Source organism: Melozone crissalis, unplaced genomic scaffold (genome assembly GCF_028551555.1).
Source record: "Melozone crissalis strain CALT ecotype California unplaced genomic scaffold, PUWL_Pcris_2 ptg000008l_1, whole genome shotgun sequence".
Classification (NCBI taxonomy): Eukaryota; Metazoa; Chordata; class Aves; order Passeriformes; family Passerellidae; genus Melozone; species Melozone crissalis.
In genome coordinates this window covers 19,204,865-19,232,813 of record NW_026535786.1, presented here as the reverse complement: position 1 = coordinate 19,232,813, position 27,949 = coordinate 19,204,865, and the positions used below count along the sequence as shown (strand labels likewise).

General features: G+C 40.8%; 1 protein-coding gene across 1 annotated transcript; it reads right to left on the bottom strand.

Moving 5' to 3' along the window:
* Positions 1-769: 769 nt before the first annotated feature.
* On the bottom strand, positions 770-27,949 carry DPT (dermatopontin). Its single transcript, XM_054270045.1, has 4 exons — positions 27,651-27,949; positions 16,148-16,273; positions 6,421-6,528; positions 770-836 (listed from the first exon to the last, which is right to left on the bottom strand). Exons 1-4 carry the CDS (start codon positions 27,947-27,949, stop codon positions 770-772), a joined length of 600 nt encoding a protein of 199 aa, XP_054126020.1.

Below are 27,949 nucleotides of genomic sequence, written 5' to 3'. Positions count from 1 at the left end.
CCTGGGTTTGCCCAGACCAGAGTTCTTGGTTAGTTTTATCATCAGAGATTTTTAAAACAATATAGAAGAGATTCTTAGTAAAGCTGGGCTAATATTCTGTTTTTATTGATGGATCTACTCTCATTTTTGTCAGATACTGATGTCTTCCAGTTGTAAATACCTGGAATTCTCCTGTGTGGGCAGACCTTTGTTGCAGTGGAGTTATGCTGAGGGCTGTAACAGGCAATGCCAGGTGCAGCCCATCAGACACCTCCCAGTTACATTTTCTGTACACTTCCAGCTCTGAGAAGCTGGTTGGGGTCACTGGATTGGTTCCAAGTACAAAGTAGAAGACAGGAAAGTCTAGTGCATGTTGGGAAGCGTGTAGTATGTTTCCACTCATTCGGAGGGGCTATGGTGCTGGGAAGCCATTTCTATAGAGCTGCTTTGTGAAAGGAAGTTGTATGTGTTTAGAATGGCTACATGTATATATAAGAAAGGTAACTGCATATGCCATAGATTTGTGTATCATAAACATGTATGTCATAAGCAAATTTAATTGGGGGATACAACTGTCAGTGCAGCTTTAAAGAATCCTCTGAATTCACTGTTGCAAGCATGTGGGTTGGCAATTTACGTATTAGCTCCAGAGGGAAAGAATTATGTGTTTAGCAGACAGGTGATGAGTCTTGGTACATTTTTGTGAGCCTAATAGATCTTCTCCTGTAATCACTAATTTTATCCCACCCTGCCTGTCCCCAAGATTTCCAAATGGAGTGCACTCAATCTTTTAAACATTCTGAAATGGGCAGTCATAGTCTGTCATCCTGCAGACAATAAATTTCCACTGACGATCCCTGCATGAAAGAGAGACAAAAGAGAGGTGTTAGTGAGCCAGAACTGCAGAAGATGCTATGCAAGTAAGAGTAACATTATACCAGGTACTGTTATGGCAAGAAAAACATCTGTCTGCCATTAACTGACCTTCATCTGAGTGCTCTGTGTTTTCAAGAGCCAAAAGAACATTAAATATGTGTGATAGTTACAACTCCCTTACACTTCTTTACAAGATAAGAAAATCTGCTCTCTGAATAAGTAGGTCTCTGAAGACAATGAATACTGATGGTGATCAGTCCTGAATTGACTTTTAAGCAGTGACCAAGAGGAAAAGGATAATTCTGTCAAAAGTTATTGTCATGTCATATATTGTTCAGTAATGTGTAAAAGGTGAATAGTACTTGGGTGATTTTAAGCTATGTCTAAGAGGGGAGTTATCCACACAGCAAATAGTGATTTCTCATCCTTGATCAAATCACATGTGAGGAAGAGTAACATTTATGAATGTAAGGAGAGTTTATGCTCTTCTCAGTTTGTGATTGGTATTCTCTCTCAAGAGAGCGATAGGAAACCTAACAACTGTTAGTAGGAAGCCTGACTTGGAGCAGTGGGATTCAACAGTGGAGGCCAGTGATTTAGTGTCCAATAGTCACAACAGGCTACAAATTTAATTTCCTCTGTAGCTTATTGTGTGTTAAATTTTCCTTTGACAGATAGGCATGAGATCAGAGGATCAAATACAGTCCTGCTGTGAAGGGAATGTTGAATTCAGGCTGCTTGATACTGGCTAACTTGAATTTAGATCCAAACTACAATCCTTGCAGATGACAGTTGTCATTTATATTGATAAATATAACCAAGAGGTTTCTGAAAGCTTGAATTCTGCTAATAGTGATGTCCTAAAGATGAGGCATAGGATGGGTAATGTTGGTAATGGGTGATTTAATAGGAGCTTGCATCTTAAGACCCCTCCACCAAACTGGTGCCAGACTGCTGCCTCTTGGGAATGTGCTGAGACCCCCTGAGCCCAGATTTTGGTATTAACTGTGCTTAAATGGTGTCATTGACTGGGTGACTCTGTCCTGGAATAAGACTAATTTGACTATTAAGCCCTGTAGGTATACATTTTGTATCTACCCTGCAGGTATAAAATGTCTCATTGCAGCTTTTGTTAACTGAGGTTTTTTAACTGGAAATTTACTGTGCTGCTAAGCTACAAGTTTATCCTGAGTGTCACTTGGAACTGGGTCTGTGTCATGCTCATCAGCAAGTATGATGTAACAGTTATATAGTTTGGCTTTGGTTTTCTTTAGATTTTTCCTAGGTGTTTTAAATTGCAATTTCCTTGTAAAATTGTTACCAAAGATTAATTAAATGCAAGATTCATTTTTAGGTTTATTTTAAGAATAAACCCTAAAATTATTTGGTCAATGTGCATGCTTTTCAAGGACAGTTATTACTCTTTTGGTCACTAAGTTACCAAGAGAGATAAAAAAATAAAGAGGATCTCTTTGTGGAAAACAGAATTATATCGGTCAAAGTTTAGGTCTGCTAAGATAGCACCCATTGTCAGAGAGACTTTTAGCTCAAAATCTTAGATCAAGTAGGTTTTCTAAAATAGGACATGAAATTAAAAGTCAAGCTCTTTAAAAGAAATGTATTTTAGTCACCTGAATTAACATTATGCTTTAAAATACTGGAACAGAATTATTTCTGAAGCTGTCATTTCAGCTTGGATTTGCTGACACTAGCATATATGTACATGGTTGATGCATTTATGGCACATTACCATTTGTTCCACGGTTACTTGTGTTTGAACTCAAGCATACATGCCCAGCTTCTCAGGATGCAGGCAATTACTTTGTACTATTGCTGTTGTGTGCTTAATTCAGTAGTTATCAGCCTGTTTCAATCTGTTTATCTCTTAAAAGTTTACCAGTGGGGATGCAGATGCCATCAGGAATTGCCTTATGAGGCGTACACTAGAATATATCTGAACTCGCCTTTGCAGATCTTGACACCAGTTAGTAGGTGTCATCCCCTCCCAGTTGCTAAATTAATGCATTTTCCTTGGCATTGGGAATCAATATTTAACTGTCTCTTTTGCTTTCCAGCTGTCATGTCCTGTCAGATTTGAATTTTTGATGTATAGAGAAATTTCTTTTATCTCCAAATATTTTTGAATAATCTGTTTCCAATCAAGTTAAAACATTCTGTGAATTCCTATTGAGATTGAGTTTGACAAAATCCTCTTTCATTGGTCATATGAAACATATTAGGGACCTTAAATACCCTATAATTTAGCTCAGCTGAGCTTGGTGGATGTCCAGCTAGTCTGGGCATTTCAAACATACTTTACTGTTGGGGTATCTGGCTGTCGATTTATTTTTCAATGATGATGTCTGAGCAGTTAAGAAGTAACTGGCTATCCAGATAACCCAAACAAATGGAGCAGAGAACAGTTTTGTAGAAGAAATGAGCTTATGACAGCCTTCATGTGCTATTTTAATACTACGTAGCAAAGGACAAGCTGTGGCGCTTTCCAAGAACACCTGGTAATTCCCACCTCCCTGTCCAACGTACTTGCTGCAGGTTGGGTTGTGTGTGTTCCAGTAGTGCTCTCTGGACCAGGAGACTGTTCCAACCAGATGACAGCCACCTAACAATGCCCCACCAGAAAGTCATACCATCATCACTTGGCATGTTTCAGAGCTCAGGCTGAAGGTATTATGTTGTTCAGTTTGTGGGTTTAATTTTGGAAGCTATTTTGCCAAGGGTTTGCAATGTGCATGTGTATGTGGGCAGCTTCAGTTGTTTACAGCCTTCTTCAGATAGCCCATGTCCTTCTCTGAAATTTGACTGTATCGGTCTGTCTGATACAGATACTGCCCTTTCCTGCAAATGTTCCCTTATTTATGTCTTTAGGTCATCCTGTCTGCATCAGTGTTATCACCACACTCCTGAATGGGCTCCAGGAGATACTTCAGGCCTTTTCTAATTCTTTCCAGCTGCTTTTGTCTTGCTTTATAGACAGTTGTTTTCTCCTTTTGACCTATTTAAAATGAGACTGGAAAATGTAAATAGTAACCAGTTCTGAAGTCTGTTCTTCCCAAACAAGCAGTTAAAACTTTTGATAATAACTACTTTCATTCTCTCTCCTGCTACACAGGCATGGAAACTCACAGGCAGTGGTTACAGAAGTGTTGGTGGGGATAGCCTCATTATAAACTTTCTATGTCCTTTGCCACAAGCATCACATGTTGTCTCAAATATCCTTGTATAAACAGTGGCCTCACTGATGCAATGTCTTAGAGAGTAGGAAGGGAAGATATGATTTCTGCAAGTTTATTGAAGAAGTCTAAAAATACCTACCTGTTTGAAGTGATTGGGAAAGTTTTAACTGAAATACCTTCAGAGGCTTTTTCTTGACTCTTGTTAGCTCAAGAACATTGTCCATATGAACTAAATAGTAGGGACACAAGTTTAATGTGCTTGAAAAGAGGAATTACAAAATGTTCACAGAAATAAGTGGAAATGTGCATGCTCCAGGCAGGCTGAGATCAGAAGACCTTTTCTTGCTCCTATTCTGCTTCATGAGCTGCAAAGAATCATTAAGGATGACAAATTTGCTGACTTTTGTGATTCATCCTGCTCAGGAGTGTTACAGGCCTGAATCTGAATTCTGAACTGGTATAGCAAGATTTTTTTTTTTCCACTTAATTCTCTTGGCAACACAAATGGTTTCTGGTTGTTCTGAAAGCTGAGGACCAGGAAGTTCATTGGTGCAGAAATCTCTTCTAGCTTGAAATTTGTGAAATATTTTCTCTGTAGTTTCAACCTGCTACTGTTGCAGGTGTATGACTGCCACCAGAGCACAGATAGGACAAAAGTGTGCTGGTGGCTTCTTCCTCTTCCAGGCACTGTGGTCCTGTGTGGACCTGTACTCCCAATGTACATTCCCATGATGCTGCCTTTGCTCCAGTCACCCCACTGCCACCCTCTTCTGAAGGCTGCCTTTAGCAGCCAGAGATAGCAATCTGCTCAGAGGCATAGGCTACCTTGGCTGCTTTGCTTTCCACGCCTGTCCTTGTGGATTCCAGACATCCACATGCGATGGAGTCTGGATTCCAGCTGCAGTAGCATGCGCTGTCTGCATTATTTCCCCTACTCTCTGCCACAACCATGAGGAACAAGGATTAAGGATAGCACTGGGAAATATTTAAGATGAAAAGCCCAGAAGGGGGCTGTCCCTTATGACCTTGTAATTTCTTTATCTAAAGCGATAAACAGATACCCTTGAGTCAAGTATCTATGAGTTATTTTTCCACTTGCAGGAAGAATTTGCAGACATGGCTTCCATTTGGTAATAAGCAGGATAATGTATTTTAGCCAGGAAATTATAGTTATGGACCTGTAGTGGTCTTAAAACATGTTGTCATTCTGGAAAAGCCTCCTTATTTTAGGTTGAGGGATCCCTATGGTGAACTTTGGCAAGCTGAGAACATTACAGTGACAAAAGCACTTTGGCTGCTTTGAGTGTTATTAGAGAGTGCTTGAAATATTGATGTCATTAAACTCCCACTTCTCTCTTCTCTCCCCTTTCTCATGTAGCCCATCTTGGCAGAGCATTGCAGCACTCCTTACCTTGCTGTCTGTATTTTGCTTGATAACAAATGCTTTAATATATTGGGCTGAGGTGCCTAACAAAAGACATCAGCAAAGAAATAGCTCACTATTGATGTATTAGAGGGCAGCTTAAAATAATTAAGATCCCTCTCCCACAATCAGGTTTCAGTGACTGCTTATACCCTTCTTAAACCTGCTCTGTTAGGATCTCTGTAGCCCTAGGCAGACTACAGTGTGGGATTTATGTTAAGCCCAAAGTTTAAAACTTTGCAGTTGTGCATAGTAAAAAAGGGAGAAACATTCCTTTTTAACTGAACAGAAAAATTGTGAATCCATTTGCATGACTAAAACTTCACTAGCCATAGGGCCTCTCCCAAGAGGACTAGCAAATGACAAGAAATGAGCAGAACTGATCAATAAAACATAGTTAGCTCATTTTCTGGAAAGGGATCAAGGTGCATGGCACTGCCTGAATTCCTGGAGTGGCTTGAATCTGTTAGAATTGTGTTGAAATAGATTGGGCAGTTTAAAGCATTCACATTGCATTTTATATGGTATTAACTTTGCATGCTGGCAGATTCCCTGCTTCTCTGCAAAGGAAAGGGGACCAAAATAGGTCCTTGATTCCCTGAAGGCACAGGGTGTTTTTACTGAGCTCAATGAAATATGCTCCAACTAGAGGTAGGTGAGAAAGCACACAGAAGATCTGTTGCATTTGATAAAGGTCAGATTCAGCCCAACCTACCACTGCTGTATTTTTCACTGCTCAGATGGACATGGCAAATGATCCCCATTAGCATGCTCTGCTCCTGATGCACGACTCTGGACAATGAATCATATGGACTGTGAACTTTGGTCCTCAGAATTCCTAGTGCTTTGCTAAGTACCACAGCAGATGGTGTGTAGCTATGCTCTGTTGGGGGGAAATAGAGAAGACAGGCATTTTAAAGTTTCTAATGAAACATGTGAAAAGCAAACCTGTGCACAGCAGAGAAAGTTGTGGTTGCCCCACGGATGTAATAGTCGTAAGTGTACATCATCATGTCCATATCTTCTCCATAGTGTCCTGGATATTCTGTTGTTAACCTTTACATGAAAGAAAAAGAAGATAATATAATTTGCCATCTTATAGAAGTGTCCAGTTGAATGACTACAACTCAATTAGTAGATTTCTCCTGTGTCTTTGAAAGTTCTCGTTTCTTAACAGCACTACAAGATGCGGTCTCACAAGACTGCCTTTCTCCTCTATGCAACTAATTCAGGTAGCTATTTGAATAAAATTCAGCAACTTTACAACAGTTATGAGCAAACTGCAGTATTGGAATATATGTATGTACATCTGCAGCTCTGGGATAAAAGCAATCTGAACAAGAAGATAAAATTTGTCTACTACTTATGTCTTTATTGCAGGGATTTACTCCAGCAAATTTTCCTCTTGTGAAACTCTTTGGTTTGCAGCTGTAAACCACAGTAAACATTGCCAAGTAAGACAACACTAAGCATTTATCCATGTATGAATTGTATTAAGTGAATGTAACAATTAATCCATTACTTTTTGTTCTTTCCTCTCTCTGCCCAATTTATAATGAAAAAATATGGGCCTGAACATATTTTGCGGTGCGGTGTATTTGATCTGAGGACCTCAAAGTGCTTCTTCAGTTATTAACCAAATTATGATTGCTGCTTCTCTGGGAAATAGGTAATAAGTAATACTGCAATTCATTTTACAAATAATGAGCAGATTCAGGAAGGGGCTGGAAGCTTGACCAGTACTTTCTGTCAACATTATATTTGAAGTCTGAATGGAAGCCTGGCACTCCTTGTATTACACCATTTTACATGGTGCTCCTACTGGAGTTGTCAGCCTCACTGTGAAACAGCAAAGAGAAGCATCAGGTTCCCCATGAAGGAGATGCTGAACCTGTGGAAATACACTGCCCAGCTCCTGTTGAGACTAGCAGGGTTAAGACACATTTACAGAAATCCTGGCAACCTTTTTCTGACTTAATCCAGCCCAGCAGCAGTACTTGAATGATGCTTGAAGGTGATTGAAGCACATTCCAGCCAGCACTCATGCATGTTTACATTTTGTTAAATCAGTGGAGTCTAAGCACAGGCTTAAATACTTTACTCACTAGGCATATAGTTTTTGGGAGGGTTTGACCTTTTATGAGGTGCTTTGGGTGTATTTGGAGCTCAAACCTATAACTGCTGGAAAACTCAGAAGCAGAAAGTTTACCTGAAATCTGAGGTACTCTGGGCTATTAGGTTGCTTTCCAGGTCATACTCAGCTTTTGAATGGGAAAGATCATTCAGTTAGAACATCATTCTAACAAATCACTTTTCCTTAACAAATGAAAAATGTGTCTGCATATGAAACTCAAGCATGACCTTATAAGAGCCTCAAGTCTAATCAGTCAACTTCTTTGAATGTATCTTGTTCTCATGCTTCCTTTCCTTTGGTCATGAAAATCATCACACAGATTCTGACTTAAAGTACAAGGACACTCATCTCAGAGTATGTTTGGAAAGCAGAAAGTCAGGCCTGGTCACAGTGTCTGTTCTCTGAGTTCTGACGAAGGACACACGGATGTGCAAAGCCCTTGTGGTGCTCTGCCATTGGTGAGAAATAACAGCAGTATTTCACAGGTCATGCAGGCTAGGAGAAAGAGAAGAAACCATGAACACTGCCCACTCAGCCAAAGGAGAGTGCCCATATTTAGTTTACTAATTTGAAGCCTGAGTGTCTGATTGTGCATGTTCAGAAAATCCAGGGTCATAGAAGGTTTTAAAAATGAAGACCAGCTATGGAACAGCATTTAATTTTGCATTCTCCCATCAACTCCAGGTTTTGACACTTTATTTAGCTATTATTATGAGAAACCACTAAGACGTGTTTATATATGTTCTACCAAATGTGTTTCAGAACATCAGTTTTTGGCACTCAGCAAGGAAAATGATCTGTAGTCTTGACCAGCGGTATGTGCTGGGCAGATGAGACTGTGCACCACACAAGGTTAAAAAGCTGCTTTTTTCTCTACTCAGAAACACAACTGAGAGTCAGTTCTTTGAACTTCTTTCATGGGCCTCTCAGTTGAAAAAATAAATCTGATGACAAACTTCTGAATTGCTGTGGTCTCACGGACCTTTTGCAGAGGCATGCAGTGTTATTCTGAAGTGCAGTGAGAGTCTTCATTTAGCTTCCCTCTCTTTTCTTTCTGACTGCTGTCATCTTCCCTTCCCTCTGTATTAACTTCTCCATCTTATCATGCAGCCTCTTAAGGCTCCTCCACTAAGAAATGTCCAAAAAGCAAATCTATGCAATCACCAAAAATAAATTATTTGGGGACTTGAGCTGCTCTGAAGTGTGTCTTGTTTCATAGGCAGGTGCCTAGGGGCTACTTTTGTTCTGGAGAGAAGAATTATAAATAGTGCTATGACAGCGTCGTTCAAGTTCACATGAGTCTGTGTGGTCTGTCTAATTCATTTCTCTTTGATGATTGCTGTACTCATTTCTGAAACCGTTCCCCTAAGCCCCTGCATTTCAAGGTTGTCTGGCTTGCACTGTGTTCTTTAGAAGGAAATGCAATTGATCGTCCATGTAGCAGGGCTCTGTGGTGTGTCCCTTTTCTATTATCTCTCTATTTTTGGAATCCTGAGGGTAATTTACACAAAATGTGTCTGCACTTAGAGATGCCCTTGTGTTTAATGCATAGGGATAGTCAGTATGTGGTTTTCTCATCATGAAGGGGAGAAAGATAATTTAAGAACCCATTGAGGGCCTTCCCAAAGTGGTCTGCCTGACACAGGACAGTGGTTCTGTCGGGTTTTGTTGTAGCTTGGTCTGTACCCTTATTATCAAGTACTTAACTGAAAATGTTAAATGTTTTACTCACTAATGAATACAAAGTGCATATCAATTTGTGAGCAGCCTACCATGGTCCTACAGACACATAATTTATTTTCTGACATGGTAGCATTTGTGAGCTACGTGTGGCAATGTATGGTTTGTACTCAAGAGGAGTCACAAAATGAATGTGAGACACTTTTTCCCTTAATTAGTGAGGATTGTCCTGCCCATGGGCTTTTCAGGTGGGAATAGCCATCCATAGTGACCTTCACAGTGCCCTGCAAGCACTTCTGGCATTGAACTCATAGCAAACAGAACTGGACTAGAGGAGAAATGAGAAACCTGGGAATTGCCAAGTGCCCAAAATTGCTGCTGCTGTTTGGGGTGTTGTATGACCAAGCCAGGGTGCCTGTGGTTCCTGAGGGGGTAGGTGACAGGGGGCCCTTGGAAAGAGGCTGGCAAAACAGCTGTGAGAAGATGTGTGTTATAGTAATTGTGGGCTCTAGGCACTGAGTAATTTGTAAGGCTGAGGGGTAGGGGCCAGCAGGGTGCATCTAGTGGAATTGTCAAACCCAGATACACACACAGGTGTTAAGTTTGGGGAAGGACTTGTGGGGAGAAAAGAGTCATGTGAGACCTTTAATAAGTGGTAGTCTTTCCAGTCTGTATGATCTGTTTGAAAGAAAATACAGAAAACAGGAACTCTGGTTCAGCTTTTCAAATCTACTTCTGGATAGTACCAGGTATATGATGTTTGGGCACAAGAGACTTAAAGCACCAGACATTGTTGAGAGAGGAGAAAGAAGGGAATTCAGTGTTCAGGACTGGGAAAGGAAATCTTATGATAAGGGGTGTATGTAGTTCGGCCTGTGAGCAGGAAAAGTTGACAAAAAAAGGTATTTTCATAATGGCATTTTTACCTAGAATAGGATTGATGTGGAATGGTTTATCTTTTCAGTGGTTTACATTGCTCCAACCATCCCCACATTTTTCTAATGTATTTCACTGTAATCATATAAATCTTGCTCAGGGTACGATATGTACTCAAAAAAGGGATTAATTCTTTACCAAGGTTACTGTTGTTTTTATTTTAATCTGAAAACAGCTGTGTTGTTTATTTTCCATGTTGAAGAATTGCTATGGTAGAGATTAATAGAAAACACAGAGTTACTCATTTAGCACTGAGAAGAATGTTTTGTACTAATCTACAGTGATCAGTCGCACTCTTTTCACAATTGACTTCAGAAATAGTTATCATGAGTCCATTATTTACCAATAAGAACATCAAGTCACACTGGTAGCCTTAATATGTACAACCTGCTGATTAAAGAAATAAATGAGAACTGTGGATAGGCCTTGCTTTCAGATGCCAAGCAGACAAAAGAAATGAGTCTTTTAAAGTATGAGAGATAGTCGGTGGTAGAACAGTTTCTGTCTGTATATTGTATATTGTGGAATATACTTATAAGTGTATATATATAATATATACTTATATATATATAAGTATATTGTTATAAATATATATACTTTATATATATATATAAGTATATTGTGGAATATACTTATTCCCTGATCATAAGTACATGATTTTGGAATGTATTACGCTGTTCACTTCTTGTGCAACTACAATGCTAACAAGATGAATGGCTTCTCTTTAACCTTCATTCCCCTCTTTGTGGCTGAACTCTTCCTCAAGCAATGCCACAGCCAAAAGAAAGAGCTGTTTCATTTTAAGAGGAAGACATAAACTTTAACATTAACTGTCTGACATTTGAGGACAAAGAGTGTCTCCTGACACTCCTTACTTTATGGGCTTACTTTCAGATGTTGTTTACAAGTGCTTCAAGAGTATCTTTCCTAAAGGAGAAATTTTGTTCAAGAGCCACAAACCTGCAAGTTACATTCAATGAACATGGGAATTATATGTCTCTTTAATCAATTTCAGCTCTTCCTCTAGGTGGAAGACAGAGGCCATCTGCTTTAAAATATGCATCCTAAGCTGAAAAGCCAAAGAAGGTCTTAGTAAGCTGTCTACAGAAATTGCAGCAACTGCTCTGAGTACAGATCCCAAATTGCCAAGCTGCCAGGGAACTAGAGGTGTCCTGGAGCTCCTCTAGAGATGAGAGGTTCTCTTGTGTGGCCATGTCATGTGTTTTGGGATTGAGCTCAGGCTCCAGGCTCTGAGCCCATAGATTCACACGGACACATCACTGCTGCTGTGTTCCCACTGTCTTGCACTGAAAGCCACACACCCTTCCAGGGTTGGGGAGCCACAAGGCTGGAGGCTGGCACAGTGGGACCAGAGCTCTTCCAGGCCTGCACAAGTTTGTGCAATGCAGGTACAAGCAGCAGCAGAGAGCTCAAGGCAACTTGTGCTTGCTCCTCAAGAAATATATGTCCAAAATAACTTGCCCAGATTTCCAATGTCAGATCAAATGTGTTTCTCCTAAAATGTCTCTGGAAGATGGTCCTGCTAATTGAACAGCAAAGTTCTATTTGATGGGTAATAGTTTTAAAAAAAAATTAAAAAAAAAAAATCAACCTCCCCCAGCAGTAAAATACCTTTTTAACAATGGAAAAGGAGGAGTGGGGAATTGGGTTGTCCAGAACTGCATGTTTCCATGACATCTATTCTGAGTTCACCTCTTGGATTTGTACCTCTGCTACTGGTTATCTTTGAGAAACCTGCATAGGATCACATCATTTTCAATGTGTCTTATGTGGCAGGTTGAGTCAGGAAAACAAATAAGTGCTTTAAACACCATAACTCTTGGAAAATGTAATTGTTGCCTGGACAGTGTCACCGTGACAGAGAACAGCCACAGCTCCAGACAGACCTTCTGGCATTTAAACTGCTCACTGTTGCAAGAAGGGAAACAGTCATAAACACTCTGCAGACTTGAGGTGCTCTGTGACATGTGTTTGCTTTTCAGAGTATGGAGTCAAGCTTTCATTTCCTGGCAAAAGGTAAAATAGGAGCTCTAATGGGACCACTTAGTGTCACTGTCTCTGAATCTGTGATAGATTTGCTTCCTTTATGGTGCAAATCAGCACACAGTTTATTTTACTGTGGTAGCATTCCCTAGCCAGGTAAAGTAAAGGGAGTTTTTCTGCCTCCTGTGAGGAATGTTAATTATTTTCAGTATGTTAAAAATGTGCAGAATCCATGACAAGTCTTGGCATAATGAAGAGGGAAACTAAGTACTTGTAAAAAAAATTACAAAGCAAGTGCAAAACAATGAGACTGGAAAAGATTAGTAAAATTATTTTCAATATGAGCTTACTGCAGAGGAAAGCTGGGAATTAATGGAGAGAGGACTAGCTGAAACAGAACTAGTGGGTTCAAAGAGTAAGAATATAAATGCTAACAAATAAAGTCCTTCTGCATGTATTTGACTTCAGTCATTTTATTAAGCAAAGTGAAGGCAAAGCGTTGGTTTCGGTCAGCATGATGATGTTATAGATTTGTATTCCAACAAATACTAGCAGTTGTCAAAAAACACAGAGATATTCTAGGTGTGAAAAATAGGGCGAATTCTAACAAATCTGTTGCATGGCTCATGCACATAAGGAAAACCTGTCTTTATTCATTGTAGGGTCATCTCACTTCAGGAGGAATGTAGTCCTGAAGCAGAAGAGACAAGAGAAACCATACATAAGGATCAGCTGGTTTACTGCTTTTATATGTACCAGAGAGGCCTGTATGGAGACAAATGGAAGAGGAAGGAATCAAATACTCAAGGTGAGAGATAATTTGAAACAGTTTTGTCACACCTCAATATTGTCAGTTTTCTTTAAAATGCATTTCTGTCCACATCTGGTTTCATACTTAAGGGTACATTACACATTAAAAGTCAAGGCTGCTGAGAAATTCTGCAGCGTGGATTTTCTTTGAATATAGATTTTCCTGTGTAATGATCCACGAAGTACCACCATCATTGCATACTTTCCTGGTACTACTTTTCCAGTAATAGTCATATACTAATGAAGTATATATAATGAAGTAGTGTGTTTCATGCCTTTGCATGAAAATAAGCCTCTCCAACCAAAAAATAGGAGTCAGCAGCATGTTGATTGCCAGTTCTCCGCTGTTACTTTATTTACAACTAGTTCCTGGAACAGAACAAATACTATTATCGTGTGGGGCAGAAGCTGCAATAAATAATGATACGCTATACACACACATCTTTGTTGTGTCTCACATGCATATACAATGTGAGGTCTTACTCATGGTAGCCCAGAACTAATTTGCAGTTTGTTTGGAAAACATATTCTTCCTGTCAAGTGCATGTTAACTAGTGCAAGATACAGACCAGAAGTATGATGTGTGAACAAAGTCTTGTGACAATAACTTGGAAATGCCAATGAAAGTTATGTTGTGAATGAGATCTCCTGAGCTTAGGGGACAGGAAGTTTGGTTTCGGTACACTGAAATTTAATAACTCAGACAAGTCACATCTGTGACTTTATGAGTAAAAGTGAGTCCAAAGTATGGGGTTTCACACTACCCTGGTGAAGTTCGTGTTGGCTGTATGTTACCATAATAACCAGTACTTGCCCAGAGTACTACTACACCGTCTAGGCAGGGAAAGAGAATAAACCAGAAAAGAAACCATTCCTAGCAGATGACAGAAAAGAGACTGCTGTTTTGGAGGAGAGACTTGACCTGTGTGGTGAGGGTCCTCCAGTAAAAAAGTCCTTCTATGTGGGACTGCAGGATAGCTCTGGTGGAAAAGGACTTCAAAAAGTCTCTGCAACAGCCCTCTGCTCCAAACAGGGTCAACCACAGGGTCAGACCAGGCTGCTCAGCTTTTATTTTGTTCAGTCTTGAAAGCCTCCAAGGAGCCTCAATAGGCAATCTATCCTTTAGAAGAAGCAGTTTACTTTACATCCCACTGAACTGGCAGTCCTGGCCTCAAGCATGTCAGCTGCACCCCCCAAGTTTGGTGTCATATGCAAACTTGGCCAAGTTGCCTCCTCAAGATCATTGATAGAGATATTAAGCAGGACAGGCACCCAGGCAGGGTATCAACCTTTAACCACTGCCCTCTGAGCCTGTTAAGCCATTATATTTTAACCCATCTAGTTGTCTGTCCTTCCAGACCCTAACATCCTAATTTGGATAACTATGTGGAAATAGCTTATATACATACACCTTGCTAACTATAGAGGCAGAATGTTTTTTTAATGAACCCATAATCACAAACTATGCACCAGAAGCTTTTCACAAGCCAGTGACACAGTTTCCTATCAGCCAGTGACACAGCTTCCTACCAGTTTTACAGCTCTCCCCTCCCAGAAGAATGTGAGTACCTGGGATTTCTACACTCCTTAGAGGGAAAAACACTTCACCTGCTTTTGAAATGCTGCCTTTTCTGCATGGAACTGCAGGTGAACTACATAAGGCTTTCTTTCTAAGCACAAAAATGGAGTGTTGTCACTGATGGAAATAGAAGGGCAGTATAGGAGTGTGTATACAGCTGAGATGAAAACTAAAGACTCCAGTAACCTCAAACATTGACATTAGGATTTGCCTTACTCTGAATGCCAACTTGCAAAGCAGAGACAAAGCTGTTCCCAGTTGTCAAGACAACATCTGAGGGAAGTAGAACTGTCAACAATAACAAAAATATCAGATTTCTGTTGTCTCTCTGAAAATGTATGCAATATTCGAGGAGTACAAGAGATGGGAAGAACTGCTTAAAAATCTGAGTTTCCCTCAGAGGGAAGAGCCTGGGCAGGTATGTAAATAAACCCCCAGTAGGGAACATACATAGGCAATGTCTGCTGGAAAGGAGGCAGAAGAATGTTCAGAAGAATGTTAGAAGACTTTGTTACACAGTTCCTGTAATTTAAAGGCATTAAAAATAATAATAATAAAAACACTTATTTTCCACCTGGCTGGAAGGAGACTGAAGGATGAAAAGCAAGGCAGTGCTGTTGTGTTTGGCCAGTAGCCAGCCAGCCAAGTAAGACCAACAGGCACATAAACAGTTTGTATGCATCTCAGTGGGAAGCTTTCTTCAAAACTGAGGTGTGGAAAAAGGGTTCAAGCACAGGTTTACTTTTTTCTTAAATGTAGGCAGGTTATTCTTTGCATCGCTGAAAATAGCTAAATTTAAGCTGAATGTAACCCTGGAGCTTAAAATGATGGTCTTCTCTTGAACAGAATGGACAGGAGAAATACAAGCTGCCTCTACAAAATCTGCGGCTGTCTTTGGTTTTAATTTAGAGAAACCACACCTGTGGTGCATTTTAGAGAAAATGGGAAGCTTGGGATTCGCAGCTCATTTTTTCACAGTCTCCATTAAGTCGCCAGCACTATTTGTGATACTCTGCTGAGACCACGTTTTTCTTCTGGGTTTATGATCAGTAGCTCATTTTGACTTTGATCTTTAAACAGTTTTGAGAGAGAAAGCATAGTCATATGCACTACTAATATTTTTTCTGAGGTAAGTGGTAAAAGTTCAGTCTTGTAAGTCATTGTTGCACAAATGTGTAGCACAGAGATGCTCCTACTTCAGTAAATATGCTGGATTTATAGTAGGAAAATATCACTCCACTTTGGAGACTTCTGTCATGGTTTCCAGCACAGCTAGGCTGATGCTGATCCCTAGACCTTTCACTGAGGGCCAGCTACTGTGTTGTGCTGTTCAGTGTAACTGCACCCTTATTCTTTCCCTTAGCCTTGGATCCTTAATAATCCTGAGGCAGACTGGAAATAACATGCTTAGCTCTATAAAACACAGTTAACTCTTTTTCAGACAAGATTTCTGACAGGTCAAGCAGCCAAAGACATTGATAGGGATTGTTGGGAGAAAGAAGATCGCAGGTTTGGTGTCTGCTTGAACTCACCAGCAGGAATATGGGCACCTCCGGCTATAGCGGCAGCAGTAAAATTGCCATTCACGGTCCAGCACCGATGGAAAATACTGACTCTGGAAACCAGCCACCAGCCCATTGTTTGAGCAGGTTTGATACCTAATAATGAGGGTAAAGAGGAGAACACACAAGGAAAACATGGTATTAGATTCCTTGATAGTTTCAAGCATTTCTTAAAACAGCATCAGCATTTTTGATATAGAGTGCAAGTTGAGGGTTTGACTTTGTGCTGAGAAGCACTGTTTGCACTTGCTGTGTATAGAGTAACAATTTTCTATAAGAAACCAGCAGTAGTTAACCAATGTCTTAGCATTTATGTTGCACTTAAAACTATTTAATCAGGCTAAAGTATTTAATCATTCTCGTATGCTTACCATGAAAGAAGATTGTTCTGGTGTTATTATTCTCAACTGTTTACAAATCATAAGACTGAGTTCAAAATAGTCCATTAATATTTTTGTCTATGACTGTTGGTATTTGAGGATTTGGGCTTTATTGAACTAATCTTTTCAACTACTTCTCTACCACAATAAAAAAAAAAAGCTTGAGAAGCTATTTTTTAAAAAAAGTTCATTAACTTTTTTAATTGCTTGCTTTCACAACTAGGTGTTTCTAGGAGAAGGGATTCTTTATTAAAAGCATTTAGGCTTATGATGAAATCATTATTTGATAGCAATCACATAAGGAAAACTGTGATTCAGATGTTACATAATTTTAAGAGTCACATAAAGTTTATGACTGGATTTTTAAAAGAAAAATCTGCTGCTCCATGTTTTCTGTGTGGTCGATAATTCTATCATACCTGTGAATCACTGCCTCCAGGCAGAATAGACATGGTCTCAAAGCATGCATGCGTCTGTCTGCACACCCTTCAACACTTTAACACTGATACCCAAAGTAATTCAAGTGGCAATCAGTTTGAATGCCTTGCTTCTTGGAGACTAAAGACAAGGAGCCCATGAAAACAGACAGGTCATTGGTTCAGCTATCCGGTCCTCATTCTCTCAAGCACCCTCCTGGCCTCACTGTGTCCCTATCCTGAAAATTATAGGAATGCTGTTTCTTCCATCACTTTTCCTTTTCTTTCTTTTCCTTTCATCAAGGAAAACCTGTAGCAAACATTCTCTGCGATTTCATAAAATCAATTACAATGATCTATCTGAAAGACACTTTCAGAAGTAACTGTATGTATAACAATTACCAAAAATCTCCCTTAGTTTCATTCAATTACCTCATAATTTATTCTAAAGACCTGAAGTACCCAGATGGGAACACACATCATCTAGCGGAGTTTGGTGTTTGGAAAGTCATTCACTTGTGCACAGGAGTGTTAGTGCTTGCAAAGACAGCATGAGGCTGAAGTATGCAAAAGCTGAAAAACTGATCAATTTTGACCAGTGCAGTGATGAATTTCCCTGCCTAGTTTTCAGCATCCGTTTTTGAACTGAAGGGTCTCTTTTCTGTCTCTTCCCCTTCGTTCTGTTGTTCAGACAAGAGTATTTACATTTGTTTTTGTCCCTGTATCTCCCAAGGTGATGGGGCCACAGTACTTGTTGTGCTTTGTGCGACTCTTTCAAGGACCTTCAGAATTCAGTTGTGATGGGGACTCTGAGTTGCCATGGTATCACAACAAGTATGGCAGTCTGGCTTTCACTCAGAGGATTTCAGCAGGGCTTTGATAGGAAGTTGTTCTGATTTTTGGCTCATAGGCCATAGGAACATATGGCTAAGACTCTGAGTAAACATAGTGGATAGCTGCAGATGATTGGTGTTATCCTGATGGAAGAATGGTTGATACACGGCAGGATAGGGATTGGTTCTACCTGTTGCAAGATGAGCTGTGTAAAATAGCAACAAATTTGTGCCTCATCCTCCATCTCTCTCCCTTCCTATCTGCGTTTGCACTGCGCAAGTCCTCATGCCCCTGGGAGATTTTCTAGCTCTTTTGCATAGGTGCAATGTTGGGAGCACTTTATTTCTCCATTTCCTTGGCCTTTCCTCTCAGAAGCTCAACACTGCCCTGCAACTTTCCATCCTCACTGATCAGATCAACGTCTGATACTCCTGCTCACTTGTCTTTGTGGGAGGTTCTTCCTTCTTTCCTCTTCCCACCTGTTGACATTCAGTCTGGGAAGTCCTGTCCTCTTTGCCTTTGTCCTATTACAGTTTTTATTTTCCTGGCAAGTTATATGTTATAAGAAGAAAAAGCTGCCAATTTTTTTTAAAAGGTTGCAGAGTGAACAGGTTGGGCCAGTTGCTGCCAGGGTGGAGTTCTAACTGTTTGTTATTGTAATCACCAGTCATTTTCGTTAACTACTCCTTTTGTATCAGTACCGCCCTGCCTAAAGCCAGGTTGATGGCCCTTCTCGGACAGTGCAAGAAGAGACATCACAGTGCAAGAAGAGACATCGGAGTCCATGCAGATAACCTCAGACCCAGAATGCAACAAGAGAGGACCCCCACCAAATTTACCAAGACCCCAAAAACAACGAGCCAACACAGAATTAAGAGATCAAAGTGATGTCTGGACATGAGGAACAAAGTACAGAGCCTTCAGAGGTGCTGAGATCTTTTTTTGCCCCTTGCCCTAGCCACGGAAGGACCCCGGCTAGAGGCAAGACCCTGGGAGGAGACCCCAGAGTTGTGACCCGGGGTTCCCCCGCACTGCTCTGGTGAGGACAGGACCCTCAGCTCCCCTCTCAGGGGACAAAGCTGCACTGTCCTCCTCCTGAGAGCCACTCCTGGAAGGCGATGACGAAGAGACTGCGGACCCGTTGAGCCTCCCAACCAAGAGCTGATCTCTTTCAATAAAGACACCAAAAAGGAGAAAAGATCTCGTGCCCTGTTTTTTTCATTATAGATGGATAATAAGACGATTGTCTCTCATAATTAAAAGATAACTATTGTGTGAATATTAAGAAAAGCTCTAGTGATGTATAGTTATGTTATTATAGTTTAGATGTCCTCTGTTCTCTGCACGGTTCCCTTTCCCCCCCACCGTGTTGTGACCATCAGACAGCCGGGGCTGCCTAGGACAGAAGCTGTGCCATGTGCTCCTTGCATGGGCAGCTGGGAATGGAAAAGCTTGGTGCTTAGGGGGCAGCATGGCAACACCTGACCTCCAATCAAGTTACAAGAAAGCAGTCTCCAATGATAAATGGCAAAGAAGAACTGACTGATAGACTTTGGGAGGGGCCAGGGCTGGCTGATGCAACCCCCAGGGGTATAAAACACTGAGCATCCATCTTGAAGATGCACTGGCCATGAGGTATCTACAGTGGCAGTTCCCAGTGCTGCAGCTTTTTCCTTATGTAGTCCTTTGTTGTATTTTTGTTAAGATTTAATAAACCTTTTTAAATTTTCAAAGTGAGCAGTTGTTTCTCACAGGACACATTATTTTCTACTAATATAGTTCGGTTGTGATGGAAAGATTCATTTTGAAAGAGATGTCACTCATGGACACTTCTCTCTATAGTAAATTGAGAAACAAACCTAGCTAGCAAAACACTCATATGTTTACATGCACTCACATTTGAGTACCTGATTTTAGGAAGTGTGGTTATTTTTTATTCTGATTCTGTCTTCTCATAATAAGTTTGATTAAAAAATATAATTGGTGTTGCCTTAAAAATTAATTTCTTAGATGGAAAGTGTACCTGGATGTAAGTAATGTTTTATAATTAAATTGCATTTTTGTTTTAATGTAATTCAAGGTAAAATTTGAAATACATATTAAAGGCCATGTTCAATTCTCTCTCTTTGCTTCTGTCTCATACACAAGGTCCTGTAATCTTTTATTCAAGCTCAGTATTTGGTTTAGCAAAAACAAAAATAATAGTGTGGGAACTCCGCACATCATTCCTGATGTCCAGAGTTGCCAAGACAACCCTTGGGGGGCTCGGAAGTCCTGGAATGTTGCCAGAAGTGCTTGGTGGCTAGACTTTGATCCCGCATGGGATGCGGCACCTGTATGAGGATGAGAGGATCATACGGGGATAAGTGGTGAAGGGACAGATTGATTATAGAGTGAAAACACAGGTTTTAGAATCTCGGTACAGGGGGGTTCTAGGGACAAGATGGAGGAATTAGGGCGTGTCCTGTCCTTCTTCTTCTTCTTCTTGTCATCCATCTTTGATGGTGATGGTGGCACTTTGAGATTGGTTCTGAATTTGCACTTGTCAATAAGTGAAAAGTATTGGGAGGAAAAGGTAAATATCCTACACGTAGTTTTTGGTATAAAAATAAGCGGCCGCCCCGAGGGAGGTCAGTGTGCCCATGGCTGGCTTGCTGTGCGGACCTCTGTCGGGCCGGGAGAAAACATTGTAGGTAAGAGTTAATAAACAACACTGAAGAACTGAAAAACCTGAAGACTCCTTTCGTCCTTTCGAGCGTGGGCTGCCTCAAGGCCATCCAGAGCCTTTCCAGGCCATTTCAACAGCCAAGACAGGACATAATAGTGACGTTGAAGTACTTTTCTTTAGCTTTGAGATAATGTGAGGTTATTTGCTGTAATCTTTCTAGTTTTCAAGTAAAATCCAGACACTCCTTCAAAAATGAAGAGATGCTCTCAGAACTTGGAGTGCTTATTTGTGAGGTCATATAAAATATTTCCTTCCCTTTCTTTTTCCCAGCTGACCACTTTCCTACAGCAGAAAGTAATTCTTCAAGGGAAACAAACAACCCTCCTTACACACCTTTTCAGTCAGTTGCTCTACGCACTAATCTGAAAACAACACTTAATGTATCAGATTTTTTTCCTTCTCTGTTGAATTCACTACTCTTGAATCACAGCAAATCCTGAAGTAAGTATGGTGAGTAAAAACTAGTGATTCAGGAACTTGGATTTATAGCCAAGTCAAAACAATATTTTTTTCACAAGACCCACTTTTTAGCACTTTTACTATAAAGGCTAGTTTAGTATTCATATTAATGTTACCAGGTTCTCCTCACTCCTGAAATCCTGACATTGCTAAGAAGAGAGGAAAATGCCTCTTACAAGGTGGATGCAGAAGAACGTGAGAAACTGGCTGGGACTGTGTGGGATTAAACTTGGCAGTGGGTAGGTTTTCTTTTTCTAGCTGGCTCAAGTTGCCAAGTGCGAAATGTTGTCTTTTGGATCTGGTACTGGGAGAAGAAGCGGTGAACTGGTTGGTGGGGGGGAGTGAGAAGATTGGTGGTGAAGATCAGGTGCTCTTGGATGGGAAGTTGCCCTTGCCTTGGGTACAGGTGTGGGAAATGACTGCAGTGTTCCATAGAAAGTTTTATTCTGGGAGGACTTCTGTGTAGCAACAGGGATATGGTATCTGAGACCTTCCTGGCCTGCTGTGATTCCTGTGAAAAACCTCTCCTCTGCCAAATTTTCTTCTGAACTGGTTAATGAGTGTTGTACAGCTGAGCTCTGTCATGGCATGCAATCAAAGCATGCATCCATGTTACAGTTTAGTTCAGGTCAGAACTGCTTTTGTTCTTCACTAGTGAGCTTTCATCTGTGAGACTAAAAAAAAACAAAAAAGAAACAAACCCACCCAAAATGCATATGTGAATTTTGGATCCGTGCATGACCTGTTTCACCCTATAGTTCCTCTTAAATTTTGCCACGTTATTTGTGAACATCAGTAATAACCTCGGCAGCCAAGCATGTTCCTCATTGGCTCAACAGGTGTCTGCCAGACTGAATACAAACCTTGCTTGCAACAATAGAATTGTTTTGAGCAATGGAATCAGTTTTGGTGACACTTCAGACTTATGCCTGCACCTTAATTTTGCTATTTTCTAAGTAAAGCCCCAGAGTGCTGTGCCCCACCTAATGCTGGTGCTGTGTGGGAAACCTCTCTCTGAGGCCCCCTGTTCCTCAGCTACATCAGCACCATGTTATCCTGAGAATGAGAACCCAAAGAGGAAGGCTGTTCATTACAAATCTGCTCAGGGAAGCCCACGTTAGGCTGCAGGGAGTAGTGCTGTTAGAGAATGCACTGAATTCCTGCTGCACTGACTGGGATTATGCTACCTGAAGCTCTCTAGAGCCATGCAGGGGCTGACAAACAGCTCAGTGGGCACCAGGTCATGCTGCATTGAGGGTGATTTGTTCCTATTAACAGGGTAACATGAGAGTGTCATTCCATGTCCCTGTGAAGGAGAGGCCCTATACTGCACTCCTGAGTTATCTTTGTGGTATGTCCTCCCTCTGTGTAATTGGATTAATTGTGTGATGAGAGCTAATTCAATGGTCAGTCTGTTACAGGCGAATGGGCAGACATAAGAGGTTGAGGGCAAGCTCAGGACACCTGCAACTCTGGCACCCAGACAGAGGGAACAACTTTTATGTGTTTGATTAGGCCACATCAGTCTCCAAAAGCCAATTTTTCAAGGAGTGTTCCTGTTGTGGGGTGCTGAGACATGTTGTTATGCCACATGCCAAAGGCAGCCTCTGTAATACCATCTTCAGCAATATTTTTTTTTCATTCCGGGGGCATTTATGACTTATTGTTTTCTCCCTGACCAAGGGAAGGCTGTTGCAGTATGATGTATTTAATTCCAGTAGAAGGCAAGGCCCTTTTCACTCTGGTGATTTCTTCTTGACAGTAGCTGACGAGGCCTTTTCTACAGAAACATTCCTCTTCTCCTCAGATGCTCCCTCTGGAGTCAGTCCATTGCAGCTGTGCTAAATGGACTTGTAGCACTAGTCCTTTAACATAAACTTAGGGCTCTAAAGAAAATTAACTTGCTTGTGTAGATAGCACAAATGGGAACATTTTCAAAGAGCAGCTGGATCATTGGGATTGGGTAATATCATACAGCCTCAGATCTGAAATTGGGGACTGGTTGCAGATTGGGAACAAAAATAGTTACTACTGATATACCAAGGTGTGCTGTCAGAACCTGAACAGGAGGATCCTTTGCTCAGTAGTCTGTCTTTGCATCTAGTTTTTGGGCAAAGGAGGGAGAGAAAGGGAGTGGAGAGGGAGAATCTATATACCTGGTTTTTCCAAGTCCCATCTAAGCACTTTCTCAGATATCTAAACAAGGAAAAGAGGCAATAAACGTGGAGCAAATGGCTCTTGGCTGGAAATCCTTCTCCTTTTTGCTTTACAGCTAACTGGGAGTATGAGGATATGGCATGGTTTCATTTGTATCATGTGGTGTAAACCAAACTTATTTTACTGGAGGGAAGAGCTGTTTGTCTTCACTTGCAAGCTTTTGTTCCTTTGTTTGTGTGAATCCTGTCTTTTGGTATGATAGTTTTCAGCAAGAAAAATAGCTTTTATTAAAACCCTTGTTCAGAGACTTGTCTGTAGAGACAACTCTGTAGTATTCACCAAAGCAGTGAAGAACAGTCTCACCCTCAATCATTCAGACCTTAGGTGGTGAAATATTTAAACAAGGTCAAAATTTCTGCAGTAGAAATGGATATAAGAACATAAAATTTGTGCGCCCTGAAAAGATAGGATTCTTTGAGAAGCTGCAGCATAAAAATTAGAAGGAGTAGAAGGACTCGAGGACTTCTGCAGTAGAAAGACTGCAGAATCAGGGCATGCTCTGGAGACTTTTCCCTACTCCAGACATGAGGATTTCCAAATTATCCAAGAACTGGTTCTTGCTCCCAGTTGCTGTCTCTCTTTTGAATATCATCTTGGTTAGCAGACAGTTAACCTTAGTCTGAAGAAGTAAGGTGTTGAAACAGATTCAACAAAGTCTTTGCACATGTACTTAACTTTAAAAATATTCAGAGATTAATGAGGCTGAGAAGGCATTCCTGATCATCTGATCCAATCTATTGCCACAATTTCCCCTTTGAGTCTTCTAACAGGTTCACAGACTTCTTATGTCCTTTCAGCAAAGCACAAATGCACATAATTTCTTCAGAAGTGCATGTATATATATGATTAACTTCAGAGATGCATTTATGCAGTGAAGCACCGTAGGTAGATATATTCTAAAATGCCACTAGGTAATTCTAGGTAGTGGTTAGAAGGGATTGGTCTTCATGAGTCTGCTTGTGAAAGAGATTGGGTTCCCCAGAGAGTAGTTTTTAGAGTACCTGTTCTCTCCATTGACCCTGGAAGGAGGCAAAGGCCATAAACTAAGCATTATTAGGCATTAGATGCCTAATGTGGATCTGTGCCATTGTCCTCTTTCTGTTGGATTGTTTTTTCATATCTGAAAGATTGTAAGTTTTATGGTTTGATTATCTAAATCTGTATAATCCCTACTGTTAGTGAAAGAAGTAAACTTTCCAGGAAGCTCTGCCAGTGGTTCCCTCTTCCCCCCAACTCTCTTATCCCTATGGTCCCACCATCTATTTCTGTCATTTTGTCCCAAATACTGAAGGCCAAAGAAAATAATGAGTGGGAAACTCTTTCTTCTCTTTTATATTCCCTCTTCATTTTGTCTCCTAAGCTTGTTTTTGTTTACTGTATTTTCTAAAGAAACCTCTCTTGAGTTTGTCTCTATTGGGCAGCTTTGCAGCAGTCAGGAATGGTAATTTGAAAATCACAATTTGAAATTTGAAATGCCATAAGCATAATATGTCAAAGGTTATTTAAATTTGGTGTTTCTGCCAGACTAGATTTCCTGACTAGGGTTCTGGCTGAGAAACAAGAGGGAACTCAGAGAAGAGCTGCAGGTATGATCAGTGCTTGCTTAGGACTGTTGGAATACAAAACTTCCAGAGGAGAGCTAGAAGAACGGAGATATGTTCAGCCTGAAAGCAAAAGCATGGATGAAGGTGTGTGGGTGAGGGAAAGGCATAGCTGCTCCCTATTATTAAGTAAAAAGGATTTTACAAAAGATTCAGCAAGCTTGTTCTCATTGCTCAGTGAAGGTAGGGAAAAGAATAAAAAGCCTCAATTCCAGCAGAGTAGCAGCCTTTGACACTGGCTCCCACAGCATACTCCTGAAAAAGCCAGCAGCCCACAGCTTGGACAGGTGGTGGAGTTCACCCATCCCTGGAAGTGTATAAGGACAGACCAGATATGACCTGGTAGTGTTCAGTCATAGGTTGGACTCAATGATTTCAAGTCTTTTCAGACCTAATTGATTCTGCAAAATTTTAGCAAAAACTTGGCAGACTTGTAGTTACTGGTGGTACAAGCAGTTGAGCATCACTGGATGTGGTGTGCAAGGTGAGACAAAATACTCTGTGAGACAGAGCTGAAGAAGGAATATTTTAGTCCATCCTACGAGGATGGGAACATGTACTAGCAAGTCCAGCAGAGTGCTGTGTCAGCTGACCTGAGAATGACATATTGCTCACCAACAGATTGGTTTGTTGGGAGATAGCAGGGAAGAGAGTTGGCCAAACAGGAGCCATTGGTACATATGGTAACTCATATTTGGGGTCTCACTTGATTATTGCATGAATCTTTTTAGAATTGGGGATGGCTCCAAATAGCACTGAGGTGGATGGGGAAGAGAGAGAGAAGAGGGGCACCTATGAGAAGTAAGAATTCCAAGAGAGAAGGCAGGATTCTCAAAGCTTCCCCAGGATATATCTGTGCCACCACATTAATTTGGGGCTACACTGGCCAACACTTTCACTCCAGTCACTGGGCTCTTGGGCAGCAGTGTTGGCATTACCAGGGGTGTGCTTGCATGCTGCAAGCCTCTCTCCATGAAGCACTGTTGAGAGAACTAGCTCAGCCCTGGGGGTGGAAAACTGCTAGGAGCACAAGTTCACCTGTGCAAAATGGGGGGGGAGGGAGGCAGGGAGGCAAGGGAGGCGAGGGAGGAAGGGAGGCGAGGGAGGGAGGGAGGGAGGGAGGAAGGAAGGAAGGAAGGAAGGAAGGAAGGAAGGAAGGAAGGAAGGAAGGAAGGAAGGAAGGAAGGAAGGAAGGAAGGAAGGAAGGTTGCTCTATGCAGAGTAGGCAGAGAGATGTAAGGATGTTGGACTGCAAAGGTAAGCTATTGAAGAATTACTAAAATAACTCCAAAAACTAGTAAAGGGAGAGAAACTGAGATAAACAATTAAAAAGGGGTTGAAAAAGAAATAAGTTTCTTTTATGAAAGAGAGAAAATAAAGGGTTTGCTATAGGAAAAAAGTAGGCAACAAAGAGGACAAAGTGAAAAGATATTTTTTTAAGAGATGAAGGAAACAAGATTCAGACAATACACTGTGGATGTAGTCATGCTGACATACTGAGCACAGTGATGAATGGATACATAGCAGAAGAAAATGTTCTGTATAGACTTATACACTATCCTGTTTGTGAGAAGTGAACTTGAGCAATTGCTGCCACAGAGTTCTAGAGAGTGAAGAAATAAGTTTATTTTGAACAAAAAGAAATGTCTAATTCAAAATTATTATGCAATACATAGAAATTGCATAAGTATATTAAAAATGAAGAAGTTGTCCAGGATTATCACAATGTGTTCTTTCTGCCTGTTTTGCAGCTCTCCCCCTTTTTTCAGTTCTTATTCCAAAGTTAAACATCGAGTCAATTGTTTTTTCCCTTAGCAATTGCATCAGCCATAGGCATGTGTCACATGGTAAATGAAAGAATATGATTAATTCAGAACAAAATTTTGAATCATTTAAAAAGCAGAAACTTCACATTTCATAGCTAACGTATTCCCATGTAAAAAAAAAATCAAAAAATGACATTGCAATTTCTAGGACAAAACCATTTCAAGTATTTGAAAATACTCATTACTGTATGCATTTTATTCTGTCCAAAGAATATTTCAATCCCAGAATTGTCCAATACTCTGTTTCCCATTTCATTAAAAACCCCAGAAAATAATTAAATACTGAGTATTCTGCCCAAATATGAAATGCTATACATATTTCCAGAAATTATTGTCTCCACATAATGTGATCACCTGTGCCTCCAAGGTTAATGGAAAATGTAACATCTAGCTAAGCAAACTGATGCTATTAGGGAATTAACATGATCTTCTGCTATCACCATGCAGATATATGTGCCACCGTCATCACTTGTTAGTGTGGATTTTTGGCTCCTGTAACAACAGCACAACTAGAAAACAGCATTTGTTTATGCTTAAGCCAAAAAGCTTAGCAACAAAAACACAAAGCAAAGAGCCAGTGCAATACAGAGATTATTTTTCCTAATCAGAGTGATCAGAGCGTGAGGATGAAGTGAGGAGTTTTGCGATTTGTTTCCCAGTTTAGTCACTGATTCAATGTGACTTTTCAAGAGGGACTTTATGCTCTCCTCACCATAGGTGCTTGCCTCATTTTCCTCATCATTGAAACAATAGCAACACCAAACCACTTCAGAGCTGAGGTTGTGAGTGACCGAAGGACACTGACACCCTCCAGCAAGAAACTGCTAAAGAGAAGACAAATGTGATGCTGATCAGCTCCAATGCATGTGATTAAAGAGTCTTAAGGCAGCAAAGCCTGCAGGTTATCATGGCATTCATATGCATTTGCATTGCTCTGACCACAGTATTAGGACCCACATCCCACAGGGGTTGTCAGGGCTGTGCCCTTCAGGGATGGCTGGGGTTATCCTACCATTCGGTTCCCGCCCTGTTGATCTCTTCCCACCAGCACTCTGTCGGCTCACCGAGGCTCTGGGATGCTGGCATGCAGGCATAGTTCCACAGTCTGTCAGAACCTTCCTTCTTGCTGAAGACACTTCTGACGGCCACGATCACCTGCCCGTGTGGGCACTGAAAGTTGAAACCTTGCCGGTACACATTGACCCATTCATCATTATCTCCATAATTATAGGGACCATAATAATAGTCACTGTACTGGCCCCATGCCACAGTCACCAGAGGCAGGAACACACAGAGAAGGAAAATGTCCAT